The sequence below is a fragment of the Choristoneura fumiferana genome, chromosome 3 (genome assembly GCF_025370935.1).
Source record: "Choristoneura fumiferana chromosome 3, NRCan_CFum_1, whole genome shotgun sequence".
Classification (NCBI taxonomy): Eukaryota; Metazoa; Arthropoda; class Insecta; order Lepidoptera; family Tortricidae; genus Choristoneura; species Choristoneura fumiferana.
This window is the reverse complement of record NC_133474.1, coordinates 7,561,557-7,582,031: the sequence shown is the minus strand read 5'-3', so window position 1 is coordinate 7,582,031 and position 20,475 is coordinate 7,561,557. Positions and strand designations below refer to the sequence as shown.

Genomic DNA, 20,475 nt, shown 5'->3' with positions numbered 1-20,475 from the left:
TCGGCTTGAAATCTCACGCCGATGATCATACTGATTATCACATATTATAACTGATCACGGTAATTGAAAATTATTGTAAGTTCTACAAATGCCTACCTATTTGCATGTTCTAATCAACAACATTAGTCAATTGTTAACATATCTCAAAATATGTGTGATAAGGGTAGAATTATCTATGTGATTGTGTGATAGCTTGTGATAGCACAGGAACCATGATAAGGGCAGTCTGCAAGAGAATTAATACTGGTAATGTAGTGCAATGGATTTCCAGTTTTTATGAGGAGAATCTCAAAAGTGATACAAAATGGCTGATAGGATCCAATTATCAGTAAGTACTTTATTCATAAATTTTTGGTAAAATAATTATCCCTCTAAATTTATAATTTTGTGCTAAAAATAAAATAATGAAAACCATTTATTTCAGGGCACATGATTATTGTCCTTTATATTTATTATAAATTTTCCATTTAGAATTATCCCTTACCATTTTCCACTCCAGGATCAAGTATGGCTGAAGCCAGAAGGAACCACAGAGTTCGACATCCCTCTAGCAGTGAAGATATTGAACAGTTCTGGCGATAGGATCCAAGTAAGGGATGACGATGGCAAAGTGTTCTCGACATCCACTCACAATGTCATCAAACCCCTGCACGCGACCTCCGTCACAGGTGTAGAAGATATGATCACCTTGGGAGAGCTACAGGAACACACCATTTTAAGAAACCTGCATATCCGATATAATCAGCAGCTGATTTATGTAAGTATTTTTTTTATGGCTAGGGCTCCTGTTCAATAGGCGAGAGAGTAAAAGAGGAGGGTCTTTGCCCAGATGTGGAGTGTAAGCTAGATACCTAATTAAAAAATATAGGTATGATCATGGATGACCTATATTTGTTAGAATTTGCGGATTATTCATTATGAAGATATTATTAATAGTATTAAGATAACTTAGGTAAAATTTAGTTGTCATCATTGTTAATTCTATATACCTTGTGTACCTACTATTTAATGGGGAAGTCCAGTAGTAAGTATCAATATTATTATAATATAAGTATAGTATCTAATATAATAATTGCCAGAAGCATAAAGAACATTGCCAATACCTATCTGACTAAATAGAAAGTTGTTATTTATTTGGTATGGGTGGACATTACAATCACGCCAACAAAGTGGTAGCCAATGAACTATATACAATTAGTTTGCAATAGCTACGTCTTGTGCAACAAATGTGTGTACATGCAGCTCCTCCACCTCCACGCTCTTAGAACAGACACACATCACACAAACCCACCTATCACCACTACTACACTGCGCTGCACGTTTCGAACTCAACCAGAGTTCATCATCAGAACAACACAACCGTTCACTATGCCAAAAAGTAACTGTCTGTCTTTCACAATTAACAGCTAAACTGATTCGGATGGAATTTAGTATGGACTATGGAGATAGTTAAAGGCCCTGGGCAGGGTAGTTTTTATCTCAGAAAATTGCGTAGTTCCCACTTGACAGACGATACCGCGGGCATAAAGTTGTATCAAAATAATTTAATAAATATTTCCAGACCTACACCGGAACAATGTTGATAGCGATGAACCCTTACGAAATTCTGCCCATTTACACTATGGACCAAATACACTTCTACCAAGAGAGGGGCATGGGGGAAATCCCTCCACATATCTTCGCTATCGGGGATAATTCCTACAGAGAGCTTATGGACACATCATCCAACCAGTGCATTGTCATAAGGTACGGTATTTATTCATTTATTACTCATACGTAAGCTGATAACAGCGATAAACGGTTGTTTAAGTTGCTTTTCCGGCTATATGAATTACATATATAACGATAGCCAAGCTATGCTAGCAACTTTCCGAGAAACGTCATATGATATGAAAACCAATTAAAATACCTTAGAATGTACATACTTACATAAAATACCATTGTTTTTATAAAATTATCATATGATCGAAAGCAATCAGCGCTGCTCACGTGCACCCATAATAAGTAAAATTACGGCTGCCTTGCCGACCTTTTGAGAAAAGAACATCCCTTAGTTACATCGGTCCAGAAATATTGGGGTTGCAATGCGAGTGTTTAATTGTGCGCTGAACTGCGCAGTGTGCTTCCATTAAAAAAGAAGTCATAAGCCTGTGACTCCAGTCCAATCAGTCCGTTACCGCCGTTTCCGATCATTACCCTTTTAGTGGAAAATGGGCATTAAGGTAAAAAACCGGGGAGGGTGGAAATAAAAAAAAATATGTATGCTTATTTTTCAGTGGTGAAAGTGGTGCAGGAAAGACGGAAAGTACTAAATTGTTGTTACAGTACTTAGCAGCGGCTAGCGGAAAACATTCGTGGATCGAACAACAGATTCAAGAAACAAACCCCATTCTAGAGGCGTTTGGAAACGCCAAAACTGTGAGAAACGATAACTCTTCTAGATTCGGAAAATACATCAACATTTACTTCAGCAGTAAAGGCATCATTGAAGGGGCAAATATAGATCAATATTTGTTGGAAAAGACGCGAATCGTATTTCAAAGCAAGGGTGAAAGGAATTATCATATTTTCTATTCTCTTGTCACGGGACTCGCGGCCGATGAGAAGAGAAAGCTGGAACTGGGGCAGCCTGCGGACTACAACTACCTCAACTCGGGCAGCACGTTGACCTGCGACGGACGTAACGACGGCTTAGAATTTGCTGACATAAGGTCCGCGTTCAAAGTGCTGAATTTCCCCGACACTGAAGTGTGGAGTGTTTTCAGCTTGCTCGCTGCGATCTTACATTTGGGAAATCTGAAATTCAAATCATTCAACTTCAACAATATTGAATCATCTGAAATATCTGATGCTATCAATGCGAATAGAATCGCGGCCCTATTAGGCGTAAATAAGTCTAAGCTGTGTGATGCTTTGACTAGAAAAACTTTCGTAGCCCACGGAGATAAAGTGGTGTCGACCCTGACCGTGGCCGCGGCCGGAGAAGGCAAGGACGCCCTCGTCAAAGCGATTTACGGTCACATATTCGAGTACATAGTGGAGATGATCAACGGAACTTTGCACAGAGACCAACAGCTTTCGAGCAACTCTGTTGGAATATTGGATATTTTCGGTTTTGAAAATTTTGATTCCAACAGCTTTGAACAACTGTGCATCAACTATGCGAATGAAAACTTGCAACAGTTCTTCGTGAGACATATTTTCAAGCTAGAGCAGGAGCAGTACGAAAAAGAGGGTATTACGTGGACTAATATAAATTACAAAGACAACCAAGATAATTTGGACATGATTGGGCTTAAACCTATGAATTTGCTGTCTCTTATCGACGAAGAATCTAAATTCCCAAAGGGTACAGACATAACACTTCTGTCAAAGCTGAATAGCAATCATAGCACCAAATCATGTTACATTACCCCGAAATCGACACATGAACATAGTTTCGGCGTAAAACATTTCGCTGGAGATGTCACCTACTTGGTCAAAGGTAAGTTTCGCTTGAACAAAATAAATAACATTAAATTTGGTTTGTAAATCTAACACGACTAATTTGTTACAGGCTTCTTGGATAAAAACCGGGATATGATGACAGCAGATGTTAAGGAAATGATATTAGACTCCAGTAACACATTCTTAAAGAATTTGTTCAGTAATGAAACTGTCACTACGCAGAGCGGAAGTCGAAAGACGGTCTCCACAAGTTTCAAATTCAAAACGTCCCTCGACGCTCTGATGAAAACGCTGTATGCGTGTCATCCATTCTTTGTCAGGTGCATTAAACCTAACGAATTCAAAAAGCCAAGAGTAAGTACTCTCTTCATAGATAATAGGGCATGATATAAAGATGAAGGCTTGGGGTTTAAATTATATATTATTGCTTTTGTTTGCAGGTTTTCGATCGAGGACTGTGTGTTCGTCAGTTGCGTTACGCGGGACTCATGGAGACCGCCAAAATACGACAAGCTGGTTTCCCGATACGTTACTCTTATTCAGAGTTTGTCCACCGGTATCGGCTAATCGTGCCGGACATTCCACCTGCTGAGAAAACCGACTGCAAAAGTGCTACAAAGAAGATTTGCTTGCAAGTTTTAAAAGACCAGGAGTTCCGACTTGGTCATACTAAAGTTTTCCTCAAAGATATGCATGATGCTATTCTTGAAGAGTTAAGACATAAGGTGTTGATCACTGCTGTGATCAAAGTACAAGCTAATGCCAGAAGGTTCATCCATAGAACGAGATTCTTGAAAATGCGAGAGGCCGCTATCATCATACAGAAACACTACCGAGCTCGCGGTTACAGAAACAGGTATTTGATCATGAGGAGAGGATATCTGCGAGTACAAGCGGTTATTAGATCCCGGGAATTGAGAAAGACCTTCATAAATCTGCGGAAATTCTTCAGAAAATTACAAGCACACAGTAGAGGATTCCTTGTCAGGAAACTTGTCAAAGACAAGGGGCATATTATAAGAGACAGCTTAGCACAATTTAAGAAAGAGAAGGCGGAACTAGAACGATCCGGTAAAACTGATGCTAAAGGAGCAGAGGACGATTACGAGAGGAAGTACAACGAACTGATGAGATCAATTTGGATTGTCAAGGACATGCCACTAGAGAATAAGACGCATAACTCTGCGGTTATCGACGATAGATATGTTGATGATGTGTTCGGTTTCCTGAAAGATACAACAACCCCTGCTGGTACTGTACGCGGAACAGGCTTTGGAGTTGTGAGTATGATTGAAAAGCCTTATACTTAATTGAATAGGTGATGAGTATCTTAATACAGATTTCTTATTTCAGACATCGAAGGTAAAGCCTACAGCTTCCAGCGTAATCCCACTTCCACAAGAACAAGAGGAGGAGGAAGTATTCGACGAATTTAACTTTAGAAAATTCGCTGCCACGTATTTCTTGGGTAACACCAGCCATCAGTATTCAAGAAAGCCATTGAAACAGTCGTTGCTGGAGTTACCGTCACCTGTGGATAAAATGGCAGCGCAAGCTTTGTGGATCACGATATTGAGGTTCATGGGAGATCTGCCGGAGCCCAAATATGTGGATGACAAGATTGACAATATCCCCGTTATGACCAAATTGTCCGATACGATAGGACGAGCTTTCCAGAAGAGCAAGGAATTTGAGGTCAGCAGGGCACTCGACATGTGAACTTATATCTATAAATAAATACCTATATATATACGTTTTTCATATTTTTACCTTTTGTATTACAGGAAATCTTAATGAAAGACAACAGTAACGGTAACAGGAACAAACTGATTCAGAAGACACTGAAGCGACAAAATAAACTGAACGATGAGTTGATGATGAATTTATTGAAAGATGAAATGACCAACGAAATGTACAGTACCTGGTTGAACGCAAGAAGGAGTACGAATCTGGAAAAACTCCACTTCATAATAGGGCATGGCATCATCAGAAAAGAACTGAGGTAAGTACTTACTTACCTAGTGTTTTTTCCTTATTTGTATTCTCGACTTCTTTATCTCTTTTTAGGATTGAGTAGCCCTTCAAGGAACCGATATAGTTTCTTTATGTCATTCAGTACAGTACTTAATATTTTATTGTTTTAGGGATGAAATATTCTGCCAATTATGCAAGCAGCTTACCAACAACCCATCTAAAGCATCACATGCTCGAGGTTGGATTCTTTTGTCTCTGTGTGTGGGATGTTTCCCGCCATCGGAAAGAATTGTGAAATACCTCCGCTCATTTATTCGTGGGGGCCCTCCGGGTTATGCTCCATATTGTGAAGGAAGACTTGTGAGAACTTTCAAGAACGGCCCTCGTGCTCAGCCGCCCAGTTGGTTGGAATTACAGGCGACAAAGACTAAGAAACCTATCCTTCTCACAGTGACATTAATGGACGAATCAACAAAAACCATTCAGTCAGACTCTGCGACTACTTCTGAGGAGATATGTCAACAAGTAGCAGAAAATATTGGTTTGAATGATGTATTCGGCTTCTCCTTGTACATCACCTTATACGATAAAGTCCTTTCATTAGGCAGCGAAAGTGAGCACATCATGGACGCTATTTCACAATGCGAACAATTCGCTAAGGAGCAGGGAACACCAGAGAAGAGCGCCCCGTGGAGGCTGTTCTATAGAAAAGAAGTATTTACTCCCTGGCACAATCCTTCTGACGACGCTGTAGCCACTAGCCTCATTTACCATCAAGTAGCTAAGGGTGTTAAATTTGGCGAATACAGATGCGACGCAGAGAAGGATTTGGCTATGATTGCGGCACAGCAACATTATATTGAATACGGACCGCGTATAGACCCTAACGTGCTGCGAAAAGTAATTGTAAACTATATACCGAATCAGTTTATTCAGTCGAATGATGTGGCGTTAACTAAATGGGAACATCTTGTCACAAAAGCGTTTGAATCTTCGCAAAGTATTCAGTCAAAAATTGATCCTCTGCGTTGTAAAGAAGACATCGTCATATTTGCTAAACTCAAGTGGCCTATGCTGTTTTCAAGATTCTTTGAAGCAATAAAAATAAAAGGTGAAATGATAAACAAGGACGTCGTTATTATTGCTGTAAATTGGACGGGCATTTATATTGTCGATCAGTTGGAACACATTCTACTCGAAATGACATTTGCTGAAGTGACCTATGTCGCTTACAATGCAGACAAAGATTACGATAATGTGGGAACTATAACACTGAGAACCATACAGCAAGAAGAGATGGTATTCCAAAGTGTTGATGCGAGCGAGATGAGTTCGCTAATAATTTATTTGATTGACGGTTTGAAGAGACGATCAATTTATGTGGTCGCGCAAAGTGACTCACAGGGATACAGTGACGCGTCATCATTCTTACAATACAAGAAAGGTGATCTTATAACGCTATTACAGGACTGCACTGGCGAAACATTAATGAACGCCACATGGGGCCACGGTGCATGCAACGGACAAGAGGGACTGTTCCCAACTGAACAAGTGTACATTTTACCCACAATGAGTGTACCCTCAAATACAACTTTAGAAGTATTCAAGAAAGGAAATATCACAACTGACAAAAAGGCATCGAAGTATAACACAATCCAGCGCAAACGCATGTACACCCTTGAAAAGTTCGCTAAGGATAACTTCAGAGAAAATTACGATATTAATTCCACAATTTCTCGAATGTCGACATTGACTACAGCTAAAAAAGCCGTTGCTGGAGATTTGTGGGCTCATACCCGAGATCCGATTCGTAAACCTTTGCTTAAAAAAATATTAGGCGATGAAAAGGTAGAAAAGTGTGCAATTGCTATGTTCTTCGGTGTTTTGAAATATATGGGAGACATGCCGGCACCTAAAGCGAGGTCTGTTACAGAGTACACGGATGAGATATTTAGACCCGCAACCACAGATCTTGGTTTGCGAGACGAAGCATATTGTCAGATCATGAAACAACTGACAAATAATCGAATTCAGCTGAGTGAAGAGAGAGGCTGGGAACTGATGTGGCTTGCGACGGGAGTCTTTGCTCCCGGGCAACAGTTAATAAAAGAACTTGTAGAATTCCTGAAGACAAGACCACATCCTATTGCCAAAGAATGTTTAAAACGTGTTTTCAAAATACAAAAAAGTGGATCTCGTCTTTATGCTCCGTATGTTGTAGAAATTGAAGCAATACAACATAGGAGTATGCAGATTTACCACAAAGTGTACTTCCCTGATGATACTGACGAGGCCTTTGAAGTAGACTCGTCGACTAAAGCGAGGGACCTCTGTGAACAGATAGCAGGACGGCTGAACATAAAGAACAGTGACGGGTTTAGCTTGTTCGTGAAAATATCGGACAAAGTATTCTCTGTGCCGGAGAATTATTACTTCTTCGATTTTGTACATGAGCTTGTAGAATGGATGAAAGCTTCGCGACCAGTAAGAGCCGGTAAGTTCAGATCGATAAAATATTTGACCGAACAAATCTTTTTAGGGTTGCTGATCTACTAGGGGAGACCAAGGAGAGTTGTGACAAAGGAGAGTAGTGACAACGTCGATTTTTGGGAACTTATTAACTGCTAGCGAGCTCGCAATAGCGCGCGTTTGATAGTTCGACACTTGAACTAAAAAACGCGCGCTATTGCGAGCTCGCTACCAGTTAATAAGTTCCAAAAAATCGACGTTGTAACCACTCTCCTCTTTCACAACTCTCCCCGGTCTCCCCTAAAGCGTTTTACTAGCTAGTTAATTTCTTCCAGTTTGAGTATCTTTTCGTTAAAGCAATAATAATGTATTTTCATAGTTGCAGGTGGTAGGACCTTGTGCAAGGTCCGCCCGGATTGCTACCACCATCTTGCTCGCTAATCCAGCCGTGAAGCAGCAGTGTTTGCACTGTTGTGTTTCGGCGTGGAGAGTAAGACAGCCGGTGAAATTACTGGCACTTGAGGTTCTAGGTTGGCAACGCATCTGCAATACCCCTGGTATTGGTGATCTCTTACCATCAGGAGACCCACTTGCTCGTTTGCCACCCTGTCGAATTAAAAAGAAAGTATACTTACCTTAACCCACTCCCACTTTGCTAGTTTTTTCACCATTACCGAATTTTCTCAAATCATGTATCTTTTCTAGCTGGCGCTCAATTACAACTGAACTATCAGATATTCTTCATGAAGAAGCTTTGGATCAACACTGTTCCTGGAAGAGACAAGAACGCCGACCAAATATTTTATTTCCCTCAGGAGCTTCCTAAATACTTGCGGGGATACCACAAGACCTCCAAGCAAGATCTTGTCGAGTTGGCTGCGTTCATTTACAGAGCTCGATTTGGAACCGATCAGTCCCTATTACCACAAATTGGTCAGATGCTTGAGGACTTTATCCCTCCTGATATGGTCAGAATACAATCGAACTCCCAATGGAAATCTAGTATCAGTGCAGCCTATTTGAAGCATGGCGTGATGACCGAAAATGAGGCTAAGGAACAATTCCTGAAGAAAATCTATCAACTGCCTACATTCGGTACGGCATTCTTTGAAGTAAAGCAGACTTCTGATCCGAGCTATCCTGAATTGGTGGTTATTGGAATCAATAGGAGCGGTGTCAGTGTTATCCATCCTCAAAGTCGAGTAAGTATCAAAAACATTGAATATTTTAGCTTGTAAAGTTGGGTTCGTATAGCCGGGTTTTTTAGCCGGTGAGAGACCGGCACTGTCTGGGCCCTCTCTTCCCAGTCGTCCATAACGGATTTTTACCGACTGCACGCCACCATCGCCTATAAAGCACCTCATATAAATTGGGAAATACTAAAAACAAGTAAACAAAAGCAAGGACTAAAAAATATGTTAGCTTTACACGTCTATAGCTAGAGTCATTCACGATGACTCGTGCCGTAGTTCTTATTACTGTCTAATTTTGACAAAATCACGCGTCTTCGTGGATGGCACTAGGTATATTTGGGTAGGTACGTGTTTTTATTAGTTTTGCACCCAAGTATAGTTATGAACATATTTTTTTTTTAGGATGTATTGGTGACTCATCCATTCTCTCAAATCTCGAACTGGTCGTCTGGCAACACGTTCTTCCACATGACTATGGGTAATTTCCTTCGGGGCACGAAGATCCTGTGTGAAACATCTTTAGGATACAAAATGGATGACCTGATATCATCTTATATCGCGGTTCTGCGGCAATCCCTAAGGCAAAAGCAATAAATTACGATTTAAAAAATGAAGACAAGTCTAACATCAATTATTTTATAATTTATAATAAATTATATTTTTAAACTGTTTGTATTATTTATTGTACTAAAATAAATGTATTTAAAATTATTATTAAAATCACGTCAACATATGGGTTTAACTACAATTTTATTGATCCCAATTGATCCTTTTCCTAGACCACATAAAATCTTACATAAGAAAGGGGAGGGGGCTGAGCAATCTTGTGCCTTTATATGGGGGTAGGTACCTAAGGGTGGAGGGGCGCAGCGCAAAATTGCCCTACACCCACAGTACAGCATAGGTATTTATAGTAAGTAGTAGGTGGTAGTAGGTATAGCGTGTAGTAATTAGTAGTATAGAAAAACATGTAGAACTTCTCTGCTGCGCTGCGTCAGTGCTAGTTTGACATTTATTTATTTTGACTTTGATACAATGTAAAGTCAACAAATCCAATCCTACTGTATTATTTATTTATTTATTCCTCATGGCGGCCACAAGGCTTGGGCCAATGTCAGTTAAATTACAGATAAATATATTCTTCTTATTCACGTTGTACGGTGATTGTAGTTTTTGCAACTTGATACTGATAGCAAAATTCCAGAAACCACGCGGAGACAACCTACATTGTATATGTAGGATTCGATTTGTTGATAACTTCATTAACTACGTGAGACTTTCTAGCTGCGTAAATGTGTAATTTTCTAAAATAAATAGTGTTTGTTCCCGAATTTCGAATTTTTACTGACAAGTTTTTAATTCGCTTGTAGGTACTTATGGTTTTAGGTTTAGGTTACTGTCAAAACTCAAAACTCTGTCACATTATATTTTGTCTAGCAAACATCATCCTATCACGGTCATCGTTCATCCACCATTACCTCATATTTCGTTTTATACATTTTTTTACCGTACAACGGCAAAACCTACTAGACACTGGAAAAATTGTCCTCCAATGGACAGAGCCATATTTTTCTAAAAAAACAACAACAACAACATCATCCTATCCCATCCCACTAATGCTATCCTAACCTACTAATATTACTTGTAAATGAGAAATGAGAAAGCGAAGATTTGGATGTTTAGATGTTTGTTACTCCGTTATGAAATAATAGCTGAACGGATTTAGATTTTCGATAATGCTTCTGATTATCACGTCGTACATTATTGCGCGTACATTCAGAGTTGTACATTATTGGTTCCCGACTTTGACACCAGAGGGGCTACTACCAAACTCGAAAATCGAAGTTCGTATCGCACCGTCCCTTTCACTCGCGTATTAAATTACATAAGCGTCAGCGGGACGGCAACATACGAAGTTCGGCACTTCGTGGTATAGTCCCTGCAGGGCTACTACGAAACTCTCGCTGACGCTTATGTCATTTAATACGCGAGTGAAAGGTGCGATACGAACTTCGATTTGCGAGTTTCGTAGTAGCCCCTCAGTTTGTATCTAAGGCACAGAGTACTTGTTCTTATAACATCGTTGTATAAATAAATGGTTGTTGAATTGAAATCCGAAACGCATTGGTTATATTCTCTGATTGAAATAAATAAAAACAAGGAATTTATTTAAAAAAATGCAACGAAATAAAACGAGTCATTCCATGCCCAGCATTGCTTTAGAAAATGGATTAGACTTGAGGTATATTTTTTGTTTGTTTAATAAAAGTTTTAGTTTAGTCAAAGGCAACTAAGTACATAATTAATGTTTTAGACAACTTTGCACAACGGGTTCAACTCTTCAAATAAATGAAGACTGTGACGATGTTTCACCGTTTGAAGAAGAACGAGAAGACGCCAGAAATGCTGACTACATCGGAAAACCTGTTCAAAGTTTCAAGTCCATTGAGAAGCTTTTGACGACCGTAGATCCTGATGGCTATGTGAAGAAGAAAGTTTTTGAAGAAGGTGGGGGGGGTCCACTAAATGAAGACTGTACCGTCCACATTGCTTATACAGGCTTCTGGGAAAATGAAGACGTGCCATTTGATGTTCGGAAGCTTCATAAACCTTTGGTAAGGGGATATTAATAAAATAATGCACATAGTTTATTTTAGTTAATAAAAATTGATTTATTGTGCAAATATATTTATTAGCTCATATCAGTCAGTCATACTCAACTATTTTCTTTGTATTGGTTACAGTTGTAGCTCAGTAGGCTGCAGCATTCTGTTCTCTGCCATTTTCCACAATGCTTTTTTTCCAAATGTTACATTTCCAGTCATGATTTTCTCTGAAACCATATTATTTTTGGAAATTTCATAAAACAAACCTAACCTAACCTATTGTGCTCTATAAAACCATAAGAAACAGAAAAATATTTGGTTTCGGAGAAATTTGATAGTTGGGAAATGAAACATTTTGCAAACAATAATTATGCGAAGACAGGATACCAGAATTAATTAATTTATATTATCCATAAGTGAAAGTGGTTGAAAATTTATTCAATTATTATGCTATGTGGGCCACCTAAAGAAGCTTGGTGGATTACAGGTTGAGTATATCTGTCATATCATTGACAGAAACAACTACCTGAGGCTTGCACATATATTTACAGCTCATGGAAAAGCAGTCACTCAACATGCCTGCAGGTCAACAATGTCCTGTCAATGCGGCAGCATTATATCGGATCTGTTGGCCAGACCAAATCTCTAGGGCTCTCTTTTCAATTTGTTGTCTTGAAACAGTACCATGTGAATGATTTGCAACAAGCAATTTTAACTTTACATATTTCATATTAATTTAAATTTGATAAAGCTACAAACCTGGCTCGATCACCTTTTTCTTACCTTGTTGCCATGGTTATGTCCCTTGGGCAACTGTTTAAAACCATGAGAGTCTATATATGTTCTCGAGGCTTTAGTGTACCAAATATGAGTATTTCAGCCTCATGGGGCGCCTTAGATAACACTCTCCCTTGTCCCGAAACTTAGTCTATGGTTGCAAAGGCCTGTCTAATGAATGTGTAAATCAGCATTGCTTCTCCTGAAAGTCGTTAATTCAGAATTTTTTCTGTGGTTAAAATTCATTGAACATACATTTTTGTCATAGTTACAAGCCCATTATTTTATGAACTATCTCCTAAGCACATTAGTATCATATGTTATAACGGTTTTTTAATTTTAAAGAAACTGTTACTGTTGTCTCTTGGACAACGGGACAGAATAACAAACAACAAAAAGTTGATTGACTCACCTATACATTTTTTTTATTTGAATTTCAGGTTGTTGATCTCAAGAACAGTGACCTGCTGCCAGGCCTAGACATGGCAGTCAAATCAATGCTGGTGGGAGAAGTGTCACTATTTCTCCTATCTTATCATGTGATGTTTGGGGAACTTGGTGTCCCTCCAAGAATAAAACCCAAAGCAGACTGTATTTTTTATATCAAACTTATTAAAAGTATTTTGACTCCTGAGGAAGGGTTAGTATTTTATAAAGTTTATAATAACCTTACCGTGTTTTGGGTTTAATCTTGGAAGCTGAATTTAACTCACTCCCTGATTGATATAGGTGAAAAACTTAAGTAAATGAACTGTTGTATTGTATGTAGTAGTGCATATAATTAATATGGGGCAAGAATATGACAATGCCATGCCAGTATGTGCAGTCAACAGAAAGTACAGTCATCAACAACACTTGCATTAAAAATATTTTTTTTAACTAAAACTTCTTCTATAATTGGGAATGAAACAAAAGAAACAAACATTTTATTTATATGTTTATGTGCTTTGCAGCGATTTGCGCTGACAAATTATTCTTATCTATCACTATTACTTGTACTACTTCCTTATTCTGTGTCATTGTTAACAACTAGAAATGATTTAAATCTTCATCTTACAAGCATTTAACTACACTTAACACCCACAAAAAACTGGTTTTGATATTAAGCAGATGTGCATAACACTTAGTTTTCTTCAATATAATATGTACCAGTACTACAACAGCTAAAATAACCAGCAACAATACCCTTAAATTGTCAAAATTGAAAAAGTTCATGATTCAAACCTTGTTGTTATTTATTTATTTATTTTATTTATTTGACTGGATGACAAACGAGCAAGTGGGTCTCCTGATGGTAAGAGATCACCACCACCCATAAACATCTGCATTACATAGTGCACTATTACAAAGCCCAAAAAATTCTACATTTAAAAAATACAAAAAGGTAGTCTTGCATCATGTCTGCTGTGGCCATCGACATCTATGTACCTTACTGTCAATGGCTGTGGCGAACACTATCAATTTAAGGGTTGGAAATGTACTAGGTATTAATTTAATAGTGTGTGCTCAATTTCAGAGAAATAAACTTCTCCGAACCCAACATGTTCCAACGTGTGGACTTGCAAGTGAAGAAACTCTACAGCTCTGGACTAACATTGTACAAATGTCACAATTTCATGGCTGCCATACAATTATTCAGAAAAAGCGTATTTATGCTTCACAAATGTCGACTGGCAGACGACACAGAGGAGGATAAACAGGAGAAATGGCTCAAAAAATTGTACTTAAATCTTGCTATATGTTACAATCGTGTAGAACAACCGCTCAAGGCTTGTGTTGCGTGCAATGAGTTGAACAGACTTAATAGTCTATGGAACAACAAGAAGGCGTTATTTCAAAACGCGAAAGCTTTAAGAATGATTGGTCAATATGATGCTGCTGAGAAGAGACTGTTAAGAGCTCAAAAAATATCTCCCAATAAAGAGAAAGATAAAGACTTGGATGAAGAATACAATTTGCTGCAAAAAACACGTAATGCTTGTGACCAGAGCAAATTGTTATTTAAACATGTTCATGGACCTTCTATGGAATTAATCAGTGACGCCTTTAAAGAAGAAGTTGTTGCTCTAATAAAAAATTTCAAAGAAAATGTTAATTTGTGCAAATTGACATTACCAGGTGGGTTGAATACAGTAGAGTTGAAATACATAAAAGATACGTGTATTCGCGAGAATCTGTTTTATAGCAGGATTGAGAAGGATTATGCGTTAGACAAGACTGATGAAAAAACTGGTGACAATAAGCCTTCAGAGGATAATGAAGTATGATTCGGAATCTCAGCCATAAACACTGTTTTTCATATTAATTTGCTGTTGAGGAAAAACTGTTGTTTTATGATGTAGAAATGACATAAAGATCGTGAGCTATTTCTTTCAGTCAGCTATACTTGCATAACGTCACTACTTTAAAAAAGTCTTACCTCAAAATCGATAGGTAATTTATCCGAGTGGACTTTGTGAACATTATTTCAAGGTTCATTTTTATTGACGTATTGATATGAGATACTAGAGAAAATAATTTAATTTTTCGCTCACTTTCTGCTTATATCATTGTTTATTTCGTTAGTTATTGTGAATCTCTAGTTTTGCACTAATCAGGATAAGTAGTAAGAATTTATATATTTTGTACAAAAAAAGAATGTGACATATAATTTCGTTACAGACATGGTTTTTTATTGCATTTGTTGATTCAATAATACATTTTGTCCTTCCGGTAGATAGGTAACGTTCCGAGACTTGGACAGTTGATACGCTATATCTTCGGCGGCCTCAATGCGGCGTAGTTCAACCAGCCCTTGCCCCGCGCTGGCAAAAGACTTGGCCAGTAAAATCGCCGCTTGCGCGTCCCCTTCTGCTGCTACGACAGTTGCCTTCTTCTTTTGTTCTTCCTTTTCCACCAAGAATCGCGCTTTCTCGGCTTCCTGCTGCGCTACTTGTTTGAGTTCCACCGCTCGCGTGAATTCTTTGCCGAATGAGAGGTGAGTGATTGAGATGTCGTCCAATATGAGGCCGAATTGATGGGCTCTTTCTGTTAAGTAGTCATTTACTTTCTGCGAGACAACCTGTAACAAATGTACGTATTTATTCACTTACTAGCTTTGCACCGCGAAGTCTGCCAATAATTGGTTTATCGCTATCGCGCGAGAAATATTTCAGGATAAAAACTATCCTCGTCGTTGATACTGCAATACCGCGTAACTAGCTTTTTCCATAAGGTATAATTGTCACTGTCAGAAGAGTAGGGGGAGGTCCCCGATAACCGGACACAGAAATAACAAAAATAAAAAAATATCGATTATAGATAGATTAATTCGTTTATTTCTCTTTAATAAAACAGATATCTACTTATATCAGCATGTCACTTTAAATGTACTACATAATAAGGAATAATTAACATAGAAAAACTGACGTTTTCAAAAAGGTCCCCTAATGACGGACAGCCAACTTTTCGTTCATTTTTAAACTTAAACATTATTTTAACAAACAAGTTTGTTACAATATCTATTCGTCATCGTCAACATCGCCATCATCAGCAGCCGGAAGACGTCCACTTCTGAACAAAGAGCAGCTGGGGAGGCCTTTGTTCAGCAATATGAACGCTCTTCAACATCAGCACACGCTTCATGAGCGCACTCATTACAAGCTTGACAGCGAACCCAATCTTCATCAGTATCTTCTTCCGGTGTTAGGGGACTTTGAGTGTCCGAACTTAGGGACCCTTAGATAGCTATATACAAGAAAAATTCTCGTTCACAATGTCTAATGGTGGTATCGAAGGCTGAATCTATGCAGTGGATCGAAAAGGGTGAAAGGCCATCGAAGAAATTGAAGGTTCAAAGATCGGCGTCTAAGCCACCGCCAACCAATGGCCACCGTGTTTTGGGATTGCGAAGGCATTCTTGTAATAGACTATTTGGCAAAAGGCTCTACAATAAATGCAGTTTATTATGCCGAGCTATTAAGAAAGGTGCGACAAGCCATAGTCGAGAAACGAAGGGGCAAACTGAGCAAAGGCATTTTGTTTTTGCAAGACAACGCCCCCGTTCACATCGCTCGTGTTGCCAAGCTTGCTCTGAAGGAAACTAGCTTCGAGGAAATTGATCATCCACCTCCACCCTACAGTCCAGATCTGGCCCATAGCGATTATTTTCTATTCAGCAATTTGAAGAAAGACTTAAGGGGAAAGCGATTTGGCAGTGATGAAGAAATGAAGGCGGCTGTACAGGAAGATTTCGTCAGCCAAAACAAAAATTATTTTTTGAACGGTCTAACAGCATTATTTAAAAAATGAACCTTGAAAAATAAAAATCGTAAAAAAAACTGATTTTTTTTTCTACCTTAGGCTTAGAACTTTTCAGCCGCCCTTCGTATGAATTAAGGAAGAATTGAGTAAGGAATTAGTAGGAAAGAAATATGGTCTAAGTATCAAAATTAATAAAAAATATGTTTATGATTTATTATTTTTGTCTTGCTACTTCTATTTGTACTATGCACCGTGCAGTTTGAGCGCGAAGATTCTTTCTCAAGCGATACTTTGAAAAGGGGGGACAGCACGCTACAACCGCGCGGCTAACCGCAAGGTGCGTACGTAGCCTAAGTCTGGTCTGGACATACTCGTAGTAGTACCTAAACTCCCAGTATTGTACCTAAGTATATTTGCATTGTAGTTAGGTATGGCAATTATCGCCAGTGTTCTAGATTTCGTTTCTAGGTAGATCTCCAGCAACATGAGAAGAGATTAAAGGCAACACAAAAATGGATTAGATGTTCATAATCACTTACTTCTCTTTGAGTAATCAGCTCTTCAGCATTAAACTGCGCTACGACGGCTTTCAGCACCTCCGAAGTTATTGAGGGCAGAACTCTCTCCTCGTAGTCGACCCCCAGAACAGTGAATATCTTGGGCAGCTCATCAGGTACTGGCCTAAACAGGATTCGTAGATTTATGTTGACGTTTTGTAGATCTGAAATCAGAATTTTCGCCTTTATCATAACAATAACACGATCTTGGTACAGGGGGCAACTTTATTTATTATTAGCGTCAGCAGCAAGATACGAAGTTCGAAGTTTGTGCTTCGTAGTATATGGCCAGAGCCTTGTGTATAAATATCTGATACATGTCTATTCTATTTCTAGGGCTGGCAGGGCCAGTAGGTATTTTCTGCACGCTCCGCTGTGGCAGATATTAACGCAGGTGGCGACACCGAAGTATGTGGTGGTTGTGGTTTCGTACCTATATAGCAGGGGTGGCCAACTTGATTAGAACCAAGATCTGCTGTTTACTGCCGAAACCTTGCGCGATCTACCAATTACATACTTCTTGAAATTTTAAATGAAACAGCATAGGTCAGTATTTATACTTTTTTGCCTTGCCACGACCGACTGGACTAAGTCGCGATCGACCGGTTGGGCACCCCCTGGTATATAGCTTTGTAAGGCCGGCAACGGACCAATGACTTCTTGAGGAGGTACCTACTCATGGGCAGTGGTGATAATTTCCCATCGGATGACCCGCTTGCTCGTTTGCCTCCTTCTCTTAATAAAAAATGCTTAAATTCTTCAGTATACAGAATATATTCCGTAAATTTCTAGTTTTATCAGCCTATTTGGTAGTCCGATCGGTAGGACAAGACAAGGACCACGTGGCCAAAGGGCAAAATTCAGGAACACAGATTGAAGCAACTGAGCCTAATAACAGGAAATAAAAAACTGTGCTCACCTTTGCTTCCAGTAAATGTTGGCACGTTCCTTGGACGAGTTTTGATGTCAAAAATGTACGGAGTCTGTACCCATGGTATCACAAAGTGGGTACCTTCTCCCACGACATGTTTCTTCACACCTGTAAACTTGTCCATTATCACAGCCCGCTCCCCGCCGTCCACTGAAATCAACGAGATATAATAACGTCATCATCATCATCCCAGCCTATATGCGTCCCACTGCTGGGCACAGGCCTCCTCTCAGAACAAGAGGGCTTGGGCCATAGTTCCCACGCGGGCCCAGTGCGGATTGGGAACTTCACACGAACCATTGAATCGCTTCGCAGGTTTGTGCAGGTTTCCTCACGATGTTTTCCTTCACCGCAAAGCTCGTGGTAAATTTCAAATGTAATTCCGCACATAATATCCACATATAATACGTAATTATTGAAAAATGAACCATTTTTGCATGGTTTCGGCTTTTGTCTAACAAAATTTTCTCGGCAATGATAATATCGCCTATGCCTATAAAAGTTTTATAATAAAACTAAGGAATCAGCTTTACTGCGAAGGTGGTGCGGTGTCAGCTTGACATGATGAACTAAATAGGTACAATAATTAATTTAATTAGTTTACTTTGACATTTAGAGACTATATACATCTCTGAATTATTTAGATTAGGAATTTTATTATTAACTCAGGGACTTTATACATCATACACATACTTTATACATTGCTGCTTATGGATTTTAAACTTGTATATTATTAGTTTAATTTCTAGTCACAGGCTTGCGACGTCGAAGTTCCCAAGACGATCCCATAGAGCTTATGGGAACGGAAGCAATACCATGCCCTCGGTACCGCTCTGCTTTCAGAGCATGACACGAGTGCGTGTGAGCTAACTTTGGGGGCGGCAGACGTGTGCTTGCCTTCGGAATCCAAAAGCTTAATGGTTACTTGACCTGAAATGTATATTACAGAATTATATTATTATTATTATTTAATTTATGACGGTGGACGTGGAAGCATTCTACACTTCCACTGAACGTAGATATAGTTAATAGTGTTTAGTTTTGTAACTAAGGGACTCCATACATCCCTGTATTATTATTTTATTTTGTATTTTTTTCTTGAATTGTATACTATAGTTTTTAAGTATTTCATTTGTAATTATTTTATTTTGAAGCCAAGTTTCTTGCGGCGCATTCTTCTTGGTAATGATGGTCTTTCCGAAAGCGATGGTAGTTTAAAAAATGACGTGTAAAAGTGCCCATTGCGGCCTATTTACTGAATAAATGATTTGAATTTGAATACATACACTTGTGGGTAAAAACTACCTTACCAGGGCCTCAAAACTATCTCCATGCCAAATTACATCTAAATCGGTTTAAAGGTTTAAACGTGTAGAGGTAACAGACAGACCGAGTTACCTTCGCATTTATATTATTAATAAGGATATTTCATACCTACTATGAAAACCTTTCTCCCATCGCAATCGCTCATGCTTGTGTTCTGTGTAATATGTTACTTCTCTGTGACTGTGTAACATGATACTATCCTAAGTCGAAACGAAGAATACGTAACTTACCATTGAATAGTGCAGAGTTGACAACTCCACCAACAAAGGTCAAGCCAAGTCCTACTTGGCCGATTCTATTAAAAATATTAGCCATTTTAGCAAAACTAGCACGCAAGACACCACTCCACTAGTTTTTACATGTGAACCACACTTCATCGAGCAAGTTAATGATCATTAGACTAGAAAAGGACGTTCGATATACATAAGTAGGTACATGATCAATCAAAATTTAGACATTGCCTTGGTAGGCAGCAATTTAAAGTAGTTAAATGTCTATGCAACACAGTTTGAATGAGGACTAAGTTGAGTGCCGCATTGTGATTCACACCATGTTAAGAAACCCAAGGTCGCAGACCATTTATCGTTATCTCACCATAGTGTCAATGTTTGGAAAATTTTAGATCAAATTTATATAGTGTCGTAAATTAGATTTACTGCTGCTCGCGTGGCTAAGACTATACCACACTATACTAATGGTTTTATTGTCTACGTATGGACGTCTTTTGTTTCCTCATGAAAAAATTTAACACATTTTATTTTGTGAAAGCCAGAAAGTGACCTTGGAGAATAATATAATTCAAACAAAAAGTCAACAAGTATAGTTTAATGCGTAATTATAAGTTTCATAAAACTAAAACGTGACTACGTCTATTGGCGGAAATATTGCATTCTAGTCTCTTCAAAATGCATATTCTTACAAATATTTGTGTGTAAATACAAATGCCGTACACT

General features: G+C 38.7%; 3 protein-coding genes across 4 annotated transcripts; 2 read left to right on the top strand and 1 right to left on the bottom strand.

The window, feature by feature from the left end:
• The first annotated feature begins 217 nt into the window (after window positions 1-217).
• LOC141426443 (myosin-VIIa-like) lies at window positions 218-9,812 on the top strand. The gene is made up of 11 exons (XM_074085347.1): window positions 218-328; window positions 500-757; window positions 1,562-1,746; window positions 2,277-3,484; window positions 3,557-3,801; window positions 3,888-4,727; window positions 4,801-5,142; window positions 5,232-5,449; window positions 5,592-7,915; window positions 8,596-9,092; window positions 9,486-9,812. Exons 1-11 carry the CDS (start codon window positions 305-307, stop codon window positions 9,675-9,677), a joined length of 6,333 nt encoding a protein of 2,110 aa, XP_073941448.1. The 5' UTR covers window positions 218-304; the 3' UTR covers window positions 9,678-9,812.
• Window positions 9,813-11,126: 1,314 nt separating this feature from the next.
• Window positions 11,127-15,005, top strand: LOC141426454 (inactive peptidyl-prolyl cis-trans isomerase shutdown-like). The gene is made up of 4 exons (XM_074085363.1): window positions 11,127-11,325; window positions 11,398-11,698; window positions 12,907-13,106; window positions 13,983-15,005. The coding sequence occupies exons 1-4, from the start codon at window positions 11,261-11,263 to the stop codon at window positions 14,731-14,733; spliced, it is 1,317 nt and encodes a 438-aa protein (XP_073941464.1). The 5' UTR covers window positions 11,127-11,260; the 3' UTR covers window positions 14,734-15,005.
• A 106-nt stretch (window positions 15,006-15,111) lies between these two features.
• On the bottom strand, window positions 15,112-20,042 carry LOC141426455 (prohibitin 1-like). Of its 2 annotated transcripts, XM_074085364.1 has the most exons (5): window positions 19,753-20,042; window positions 18,950-19,126; window positions 18,185-18,346; window positions 17,248-17,429; window positions 15,112-15,527 (listed from the first exon to the last, which is right to left on the bottom strand). In XM_074085364.1, exons 1-5 carry the CDS (start codon window positions 19,835-19,837, stop codon window positions 15,138-15,140), a joined length of 996 nt encoding a protein of 331 aa, XP_073941465.1. In that variant the 5' UTR covers window positions 19,838-20,042; the 3' UTR covers window positions 15,112-15,137. The 2 variants fall into 2 exon arrangements, with proteins under 2 accessions (XP_073941465.1, XP_073941467.1); XM_074085366.1 differs by lacking the exon at window positions 18,950-19,126 and having other exon boundaries at window positions 19,753-20,037.
• Between the last annotated feature and the right edge of the window lie 433 nt (window positions 20,043-20,475).